General features: G+C 44.1%; 1 protein-coding gene across 2 annotated transcripts; it reads right to left on the bottom strand.

Moving 5' to 3' along the window:
- Positions 1-3,613: 3,613 nt before the first annotated feature.
- MAPRE1 (microtubule-associated protein, RP/EB family, member 1) lies at positions 3,614-10,810 on the bottom strand. Of its 2 annotated transcripts, none has more exons than XM_010023249.1 (6): positions 10,690-10,810; positions 8,006-8,151; positions 6,992-7,196; positions 6,483-6,592; positions 5,668-5,820; positions 3,614-5,287 (listed from the first exon to the last, which is right to left on the bottom strand). In XM_010023249.1, exons 1-6 carry the CDS (start codon positions 10,808-10,810, stop codon positions 5,231-5,233), a joined length of 792 nt encoding a protein of 263 aa, XP_010021551.1. In that variant the 3' UTR covers positions 3,614-5,230. The 2 variants fall into 2 exon arrangements, with proteins under 2 accessions (XP_010021551.1, XP_010021552.1); XM_010023250.1 differs by having other exon boundaries at positions 7,007-7,196.
- Positions 10,811-11,109: the final 299 nt, after the last annotated feature.

Here is an 11,109-nt window from a genome sequence, read left to right as displayed (position 1 = left end):
TTGGGTAGCACAAAGTCCCAGTACTCTTCCTGCAAGAGAGGCAGTGATTTCATTTGCACAGTACCAAAAGGAGAGTAGAATTAATTATCTGAGGTTCTGTGGTGTTGACAGAGCAAGAATTAGGGAAGAGAGCTATGAAATAAGCACTGTCCAAGCACCAGGAACAAATGGACTTTGATTTCTTTCTTCTTTCCCCCCCCTCTCTCCCTTTTGAATAAATCAGGAAATTACTTTTGCAACTGCTGCTCCTTAGTCCTCATCTTTCATTACAGAGGACAATGTCATTACCCAGGCTATGAAGCATCACAGCATCAACCTTCATAACATGTCATCAGTGTATTTATTGTTAATATTATCTATAATTTCTCTGGTTGCCATGCAGGACTCATTCAAACCTGTGAAAACAAGCACAGCAAATGGAGACCCAGACTCACCAGATCATTTGTAACCAAGAAAGAAAGATCACCACGATGGCATGTGTAATAGCATTGCATCGAAGGTAAACCCAAAAAGAACCCTCCAGCATATTTCTACAGTTTCCAAATCAGCAAACACACATGTGGAAGCCCAAGTGGTGCAGCTCACAGCCACCACACACTGGGACAGGTATGGCACACAGCTGGGTTTGTATTGGCCATTTACACAAGCTGGTTTCCGGTTTGCACCTGCAGTGATTCTGCTCACAGAGCAAACCTCTACGTAACGCTGAGGTATCAAAGTTGTGTGGCAAATACCACTCACTGATCAACACTTCCCTAAATTGATGGAAGAGGAGTCACAGGTTGCAGCTCTTACCTTGCTATTGGAAACCTCTAGTGACTGTTATTGCCTTTAAATATTGAATGTCTGAAGGGGAAGGGAGGTACATTTTTCATAAGAACATTATTGATCGGGAGGTGAGGAAACTTCTCATCAAATATTGAGAGATGTTTCCCAGCCAGTCTGTTGGTTACTGGAAGTGATCAGAAAGAACATCTTCCACTTGGAGAGAGCTTGTTCTCAGATGAAGGAAACGTCTTACTTGGAAATGTCTTGCTTGGAAAATATTCTTTTCTTTGGGTGGACTTGGCCTGTACCAAATCTTACTCCTCTTCTGCAGTACTGTGACCTGACCTCACAGTCCTGCCCTCTATCTGTGCACTCGTTATTCCCCTTTAGCCGCTTTTCCTTCCTTTCCTTAAAAGTGTTCTCCCACATCGGATTCCTTTCCAGTTTTATCTGCACCATTTCACAGTGCAACTTTATTCCTTATGCACTTATCTTGTTCCTTTGTAACTGCAACCTCCTCTACTTCCGCATACACCTTTCCACGTTCTCCAGTCACATGTGTTTAACACCCTTCCTTCCTTCCTTCCGTGGATTCCAGGCCCAGTAACTATTCAAACGTTAAGGATGGTTTCCGTAAGGGACCAACAATCACAGACAGAATCTCATCCCAGGAGATCTTTCTTGCCAACAGAGCTGTTTTGGGTTTTCCTTCTGCAAAATGAGTTTCCAGTTTGCTCCCTGCACTCCAAGGACCATCCATCACCCCCTGTTCTGCACCTTCCCACCAGCTGCTTGCACCTTCATATTCCAATTCACCAGCAGCAGATCTGCAATGACTTCGTGCCCCGCCCCCCTTGCTCTCTCTGCACTAAAAGATCAGTGAATTCTTCATCTGTCCTGCTAACAAAGCACAGGGACCCGACGCATGTTCCTCTCCTCTGCAGGAACACAGGTTGTCTGCACCCCTGCAGCAAGAGCCCATATGTTAGGCCTGTATGATTATCGCCTCTAGCTCTTGCACCCCTATGGAAATCAAGGCACATGCTGCATGCTACCAGGGTAGCTTGAAATCCACGTTACAGTCCTCATTAAGCTTACACACTGACTTGCAAAACAGTATCTTTCTCTGGTGATAGGAAGATTCCAGCCTTATCCTTGGCAGGATGTTTTAACGAAGAAAAACTCGCACTCCCGAAGGACACACGTTCCTGTGGAAGAACATTCAACTAGACAGGCTACAAGGCAACCGCTCGCTCTTAAGCTTTCACACTGAACAGTGATAGACAACAGCAAGTAAGGTTTTGGCCTTTATTTGAAGGTTTTGAACAGTTACAGTAAGAATTGTCATTGCAAACAAGGAGGTTTTAAAAAAATGGACAATAACAAGTTAAAAAACATCCAGGAGTCCACCTGCAAGTAAGACATGTCGGTACAGAAAGGAGACGTGAGCTTTGCTGCTTCCATTCTGATCGCTTTTCAGATATCTGATAGAACTAAGATACTAAGAAAGGCTGGATGCTATTGGAATTGTTCCTGCAGGTGAGCATTTAACAGCATATACCGTACCAGTGTCACAGAGTAGCTATGTTACATCTACGGGTTTGAGCTGGGTTGATCGTTGTTATTTTCTTCCCAAAAAGGACTTTAAAAAAAGACTATGCCAAGGTATCTATAATGTAGTCGTAAGCTGACTACATGAGTTTGTCCCCCTTCTATTTATAACTCATCTTGGTAGCAGAGAAGTGATGTTAAGCAACTGGAAATCTTAGCAGCCCTCGACTTACAATCTCAGTTTCATTCCACAACCCATGTCCAACAGCTCCACACATACAACAGTCTCGCAAGGCTATTCTGACAGCACTATTTCTGACTCAACATGCTCCTAGCACAAAAGGGTATCTGCTTGCTGTGCTAGCAGAGCTCAAAATCCACCTCATGCAGCCCCATCTGATGACCTGGGTGCTCCACAGTTCCACACATGCAAGCTTTAGAGACTTGAAGCAACCAGGTCCCAGGGCACAAGTGGACTGCAAAAGCAGACACCCAAGAAGTCACCTTCAAATCCAGTCACGTACTATTTGCCATCTTTTGCTCTGAGCATCTGGAATGATGGAGTATTTAGAGTCGAAAAAATAAGCTTCCACCCTCTAAGCAAGTAAGTAATGGTAACGAAGATTTTATGTGCATCAAAACCCCCTTTCTACGTCTGCACTTCTGGAGTCCAACACCAGTTTCACATTAGCAGTGGGCAAGGCCAGCAGTGCCTGTTCTGCAGAACACAGTGTCCACCAAGCAGGGTCAGGAAGCAGCAGGCAGGGAACACTTCCAACCCCAGGGTTAGATGCATCACATAAGCACTTCTCTGAAGACGCTGCTCTGCCCACACATCTGGGGCAGTAACATTTGGGCTCATCTACCACGCTCCAAATGAAACACCAACGAAGTCTGCAGTTGGTTTGCTCAGAGACTGGCAACAGACCCAACTCACAGCTTCTTTGTTATAACCAACAACCAGTGTTTTAGCAGTTTTAAAACACTTTAAGCACACGTAAAGTCATTCCTGTTCTACAGCCCCATTCTCACAACATTAGGAGGAGGAAGCCAACAAACACACTCACGTTTCATCCGCTGCAGGAGGAGTAAGGCAAAAAAACGGAAACTCAAGCAATGGTTTCCTCCAGCAGACTCCAAAGAAGGTTTCAACATCACTGGTACTCCAGCTCTAACTGGGACTGGAGAAGGAAAGCTGATACTCCAGGTCCTGCAAGCTTCCTCCTACAATCTCACGAACTTCAGCTTTGCCTAATGGTACCTGAAAGCACGAGAGACTCCAGCAGACGTGACACTCTTGAAATACAGAACTTTATTTAGAAACTGCTTGAAGTAGAAAAACCCTGTCAAGAAAAATCCAAGTCAAATACGGTTTCTCAGTAAAACGGAGGTTTAGGGCAACAAAAGTCTCAAAGGCCACAGAGAAATAGCACCACTGCAGTTTTAAACAATGGCTAGTTACTTGCATTTTTGGCATTCACTGAATTTGGGTTTTTCTCTGAATTTCACGAAGATTCATGCACTACACAACAATTACCATAAAATGCTCTCCTACACACGTTTTAGGACAAGCTACCACCAGAAACAAATGAGTACAAGCACAACAAGACTGATCAATCTCAGTAGTGAAGGGGGATCAGAAGTCTTGCAGGATCTTGCCAAACACAACAGTAATGAGGGGCATGGTAGCAAAAAAGGACAGGTAAGGAAAGGACTTTAAATATTAATATTTAAGTTAGTCTCAGTACTGTATTTTCTGCAATACCATTAGCTCTGTTAGCCAGCACCTTTTAGTTTTTACCCCAGAAGACTACTGAACTGGCAAGTAGCATTAGATATGCCCTGGCTTGAAAAAAGGGAAAGAAAAAGGACAGAAAAATCATCATCCTCATGTGCTAAATTCACTTTCACTCTAAACTAATTGCACAGCGCAAGCCCTGTTACAACTGTTGGATTTGCTCAGCATTCCTTGGGATGGGGAAGGAAAAAGAATAAGTGAGAGATAAAAAGTATACCAACAAAAATAAAAAGCAACAGGACAAAGAGAAACAAGAGCCAGGAAGGGAAAAGTAACTTCTGAAGAACATTTTTGGCAGTAGGACTGGATGCCCTTTGCTTTTTTTGCTGTTTTGTTATTTCTTACAGAAAACACAGTACATTTTAGCAAGGTCATTAGCCACAATGCCACAGAAAAAGGCTTTAGCACTCTTCAAGGTAATTTATGTGTCTCAGCTGTTCATACTCCCTCTAATCTTGCGACAGGCAACGTTAAGGCCTATTTCATCGAGAACTAATCACTTAGTAAGCAGCTTTCCATAGGAATGGAGTTTTGTTTTCATAGCCCCTTTTGAGCACTTGCTGACAAGGCGGGATTGCCACGCAAGGCCTCTCAGCCAGCAGTGAGTGGAGTTAAACGTCTACCCCAGTATGAAGCACATAAAATCTCCTTTCACATTACTTCAATTTGGCATATGGAAGCATATTTTAAATACTCTTAAGGCATTTTATAATAATTTCTGTGCTGCATTTTCACATTAACTCAGTATTTCCATGAGTCAGTCTTCAATTTCTCTACTACACACCACCTTAGCTACAAAAAGTCTTCCCACAAACCAGTGTTTTACCAGCAAACCTTTCTGCAACAAGTTCCAAATGTTCAGCCTCTTGCTCCCTAAATATACCATCTCAATGTGAATACTGCTCTGCTACCAAGTGAGAAAGAGCTCCTAACTCAAACCCGCTGTAAAAAGTGAGACTTCTGCAAAGTGCACTTTAAGAAGAGGTACTTTTTTGCTTATGAAAAGAAACCAGTGAGTCCTCTAAGAATAAAGTGGAGTATTTTACAGTTAAGCACATGATCTGGGGCAAAGAATTCTGATGTTGCTGCTCTGCTGGTACAGTATGTGGTCTGTTAATACTCTTCTTGTTCCTCCTGCGGTGCTCCTTCGTCAGGTATCACAAAGCCTTCCTGAAGGGGAAGAAAACAAGTGCTTTAATGAAAATCTGGTATCAAACCAGTTCCTGGCTACTCTGTATGCTCTTCTTTTTCAACTTTTACTTGGGATAGATACCCTTAAGTCACCATTTACAGTGTCAAGATATACTAGCAGGAGAGTTATTTTCCTCATCTTTGATCTATTTGCTACATACTCTTCAGGAAAGGCTAACCTTCTTCGCTGCCTGACTACAGTTATGTTATCTGTTCCTTAATTAGAGGGAATAGCTAGGCCATAAACCTAAACACAAAAAAGAAAAAGCAGAACTAGAGGGAGCCCTGGAAAGCAAACCAGCTCCCAGTTACACGGGGAGGGAGGAACTATGCAATATGATTTATACCAGATCACTTACATCTGTGGCATAAAGAATTTCCACAATCCTCTGCAACACTGGATCATTCTCCCCTTCATTCTCCTGGCAGATCAACTCAATGTTCCTCAATTTGCCAAAATAGAAGTCTCTCTCCTTCTCCAGATCTTCAACAGTAAGTTTCAATACATTGATCTGCCAAAAGACATCAATAATAATTTCTCCACCAAAGACAGAATTCAGCAGTACCTATGTTGAAGGCAGGGTCCCCAAAGCTGTCAGGAGGGCGATGACATGCAAAGCACTTCAGAAGTAACCAAGATGGGGGAAGGGGGACTGCAGGAGGAGGAAAAGGTCTGTTTCCCAAATCGTAGTATCATTGCCACGACAAACACCCAGTCCAACACACACAATACCACTTGGAAATTCTAAAGGCTTATGCCATGAAATAGGTAAAGTTCTAGCTGCCTGCAGTCATCTTTGCTAATGTATTCTTTCAAGATAACTCTCATGCTGATGGCAGTTTTAGCTGTATTACGTTCAGCATTTCAGTGAAGTAGCAGCTGCTCAGAGCTCGGTTGGAATGCTGTGATAGCTGCAACACAGCTGTGGAAATACTTAAAAACAATGCTATGTGTGACATGGCACAGACGGGGTTTAAATGTCTGGTACTCATGTCCTGCAGGAGGGGGCTAGCTCCTACCAAGAGAGCAAGTCTGTTATAACAAAAGCTTTTAAGTGATTTTAAATGAGATTCAGGTAATTTTATTCCATCTGCCTGACCCAGCCATTTCATGCTATTAAAGAATAAATCTGCAGGTAACTTGCTAACACCGAGGGCTGGTTTGGTCACACACCTGCTCAATCAATCCTGCCGACTCACTGTCTCCCGCAGCCTTTTTGACCATCCCAGTCCCAGCTTTGGGAGCTGCTGCAGTTCTCTGTGCAACGATAGGCCTCTGTGGGGCTGTAAGATTAACTCAGGGTTAGTTCCTCTCAGAACACCTTTCTTCCTTCTATAAAGGTACTATCCCCCTTCCAAACATGCTCAGGCCCGTAACAGTTTGAAGATACGTTCCTTCCTTCTGCTTGACTCCATGTGACATCTCCATTTTTATTTGGTTTTGGTATGTGTTGGCACCAACCTTTGCCCTATTCTCTTTTAGAGAAGATAGTCTTCTGTAGCTCCCAGATAACCGGGCACTACAGGGTGACTCAGTGTTTGCAGCCTAGCACCTCTGAAACGAGATGCAAACTACTCTCATCTCATACACTGATTTTAAATAGCAACTCGGTCTTATTTTCCCCAGAGGTTTTAATGATCTAGATAATCTTAATAATAAGTGCAGGTAACTATTTTCTCTACCTGCACCGCCAGAGCCGAGAGATTTCTTGGGCTTGTTCACAACTGGAGCAACAAAGTTTGGTGCTACTGTCTCTTGGCCTTGTCGAGCAGCAACGGGATCATACTCCTTCCCGTCATAGTTCGCATCAAAAAACTTTTTGAACCACTGAACAAATTCAAAGTTATCCTGAAATTTTCCTTTCACGAGTTTGTCCACAGGAATTATCTGGAGGGGAAAAAAAAGGCCAAGTCATGTTAAGGTTAAAAACCCCTCTGTTTTAAAATTAGTGCACTCAGAAGATTCCAGATGTAATTCTCTGTCCAGTCTAGAGAAAACCCTCCTCGAGCACAATTGTATGTCACAGAGCAGGACTTTTGCTAGTAACTGGGATTAGAAACAAATCATGCTATCACTGTGAGGAGCCACATAATTGTTAATGTTCCTGCTACATCAAGTTTCAGGGTGAAACTTCTCTCCATAAATTTGAACCATCCAGTGCTTGGTGTCATGAATGTGAACCACTGAGCAGATACCCAGCACTGCTGCAAGACCTAAACATCACCTTTCAGAAGGTTACAATTACAGCTTCTCGGGAATGAGGAGCAGAAGTGAAGATTATTAAACAGATGTAGCAAATTGTGAAGCCTTGTCTGTGAGGCCGGAGCTGACAGTGTGGCCTGGCAGGAGCCAGAAGCCATTATGTTATGGGAACATACCTGCTACAGAGATGGTTCAAACCGGAAGCTCAAGTAAAGCTCATCCCATAGAAATGTCAGTATCAGTCTGTGCTACCGAAGTTGCACAGAATTAAAATGGAAAAATTCATGTCAGCATTAAGACCTGGAAACCTGACCTTAGCTGGGGTAAAGCAGGTAGTGCCCTACATCAAGTGAGGGCCCCAGTGCAAACCAAGTCTTGAGACCTACAAATCAAAAGTAAACTCTGCTCCCAGATTTACTCAGCTCTAAATTTGAAAGCACATTCCATCTACTTTGCCATGAAGAGAACAGTGAATCAGTTAAAACCCAGCTTACTTTGTCAACAGCCATTCGTTTGAAACCTGCTTGTAGAACCTTGAAGTTTTGGATATACTCATGTTCCAATTTTGCTTGAAACTTCACTTTCTTGAGCGCTACAGACCCTGGGAAGAGCATGTCCATGAACTGGCAGTACGCAGCACCTGCCAAGAGAAAGAGAACACAGACTCTGGGGTGAATCAAGGCAGGTCACTAGTGTAAGTCACCTTTGTCACATCAGCAAACCAACCTGACTCATCCCGCAGTGACACCATCCCTCAAAGGCAACAAAAGGAAGGAAACTGGAACCTTCAGTTTCCTGTTTTGGTGCAGCCTGGTTGTAAATAAGCTTAAGCAAGCTGCAGAAGCAAACTCTCAGTCTCACGCCTCGAGCTCCTGCAAACACGAGCGATCCTGCCCCCAGAATCCCGAGAGAGAAAACAAAATGAGCCACCCAACTTTCCTTTCTTCACAGACACCAGAATGGACCCGAGTTGCTACACGTGTCTCACTGGCCTGTAATCTCCTCTTATCAACACTAACAGAGCTAAACCAGGAAAATAACTAAACATGCATTTAGTCATTATTAAAATAGTGATACATTTACTTACTACATACAGAACCTACACACAGTTCAAGGTGCCCTCCAAGGCAAGAGGCCAAATTAAGATGGATCATATTTAAATCAAGCCTTAAAGGACTGAAATAACAAGGTTTCTTGCTATTAATTTTAAATCTTTCATGTCCTTTAATTCAGCTCTTACTATAATAAGAGCAAAACAGGGATTCAATTCAGCCACAGAGCAAATCATCACCTCCAAAAAGATTCTTTTGTAGAATATACAAGCCCAACAAAAAAGGTATTTGTAACCTGTACCCTCACTCTGCAGAGACAACATGCAACTGTGTGCCCTGAAAACACAAACACAACATTCTGAGCACTATTCCCCCACCAGCACCAATGAATTAAGTGCACACAGAGAGTAATGGGAACCTTGACCTCAAACATCAAACGGCTACACAAGATTTTGTGAGCTATGTAAAGGCCACCAAGTCACACGCCATGGCGTTGCTCTAAACTCTGTTCATCTCAACCACACATAACAGAGTCCTACATCGTTCACTTTCTATCAACATTTAATAAATAAAATCTTGCTGTTTCATCTCCCCTGGCTTTCAGATCACTTGCTGAAGAACTCAACACCCAGCTCAAAACCAGGCCACTTGCCAGAAATCGGGGTTTTGCTCACCGTTAGTAGTCAGAGTGATGTGATAAAAATAGAGGGATCACAGCACAGGCCAAAGGTTGTCTTTTGTGCATTTATGCAAGCCCAGTTTGGTGCTGTCACCCCTGCCCTTGCCAAAGGCAGCAGAGCCAGCTTGGGAGCTCCCTTCACACAACTATGACCGACAGCAAAAGCCACTTCCACGCCTACAGAGGCACGAGGCGTTTTGCAGACAGAGGGACATTACTCAGCACACACCACATCAACAGGTCTCAGGCTTGTCCTGAAAACAGGTGAGCTGAAATTCTGCAGAGCCAGTATAAACCATCCTCATGCCAAGACAGAGCACCTGCAGCATGCGAGGCTCACACCAATCCTAAGCATAACCTCTCGGTTGTACAAATCAGCACTGCACACAACAGGTTTTTAACCTGCCCATCTGAAAGCAGACTATGCTCATCGCTTCCTTACTTCTGTGCTTGTGGATCTTCAGTGCCTTCACTCTTACAGTTTTCCTCCATCACCTCACTAGAAAAAAGCCACTATGAATACCTGTCAGATGTCTATTTTAAGTCCCCAGCTTCTCTGTGATCTTTGTGAATGTTCCTTCCGCAGACTCAGCCACATTCAATACTGACAGTCCCAAACTTTACATTTATTCCTCCTTTTATTCCACATCTCTCATTCTGTGAGCAACACCAGATCTCAAACTCACCCTATGAGCTGCACTTCCACTTTGCACCAACTCCCTTTCACCTACCTGCTGCAGTTACCCAAATCACCATCTTTTACCAAGGCTGCATTTCTAGCCTCATTTTTTTTCAGCTCTTACTGCATAGACCATTATCTTGTGTTCGTTCCTACAAGCCTCCTCCCACACACACTCCTCCCCATGATGACACTTGACTTCATTTCTGTACCACAATCACTTCCCCTTTTCTGCCTACGACTCTATCCGAGGTCCAGCAACCCAAAGCAAGCTGAGGTGACACTGACTGACCACACTCCTTCACCACAAGGAGTCATAAAGTTCGGAAGACGAACCCGAGTCACCAGAATTCCTTCCTCACAGAACTCCCTCTGCCCAGCCTCCTAGTGGTTCTCTTCCATAAGAAATCCCCTTTATTTATGCTAGTTACTACACTTGAAAGCTTTACTTGATCCATCCAGACTAAATACTTAATTCCTAACTTGTAAATACCCTCTCCTAAGAGTCTTTTTTCATGTTAACCCCCATTCCTTCTTACTTCATCTAAACTGCAGTGAGTCACAAGAACATACCTTCTCATTATGGTTACATTATTAACAGCCATTTCAATAAAGCCCTAACCACAACTAGACTGTAACAGTGACCGTGGATCTGTTCACACCAGGAATGAAACCTCCAAGGTGACACAGACAGTCACACAGCACAGTGGTACCCCTGCAGACCTGCGGAGCACCTCAGAGATGGAAGCTCCAGTGCTGAGCCCTCACCTGAGCAGAGCTGTTCGATCTTTGTCAGCGTCAGCTGCAGAGACTCATTGATCCAGGCCAGCATGTCATGTCGACTCAAGTTCTCGATGGTCACTGAAGTAGAATACACATTAACTGCCATTTTCTGGAAGACACAACCAGAGGTGTTAGTACCACAGACGTTATCACCAAACGTTCCCACGGCTCCTGTCGAGACAGGCCTGACACAGCAGCACAGGAAACGCTGTGAGGCGGCTGCTAACAGCTGGGGAGACCTCGTGGTTGGGGCTTTCTGAGGACCCATTAACACCATTAACACTCTCGTGGCAGCGCTGACAAGGGCACTCCCGGCCGGCGTCCATCCCGCTCGCCGGGCGCCGCACCAACGCTTCCTGGTCGACCCCGACTATCGCGCTCTCCAGGGAGCAACACCGAGCGGCC

The sequence above is a fragment of the Nestor notabilis genome, unplaced genomic scaffold (genome assembly GCF_000696875.1).
Source record: "Nestor notabilis isolate BGI_N333 unplaced genomic scaffold, ASM69687v1 scaffold15391, whole genome shotgun sequence".
Lineage (NCBI taxonomy): Eukaryota > Metazoa > Chordata > Aves > Psittaciformes > Psittacidae > Nestor > Nestor notabilis.
Note: the sequence above shows the minus strand (reverse complement) of the source record. Positions and strands in the feature narration are given on the sequence as shown.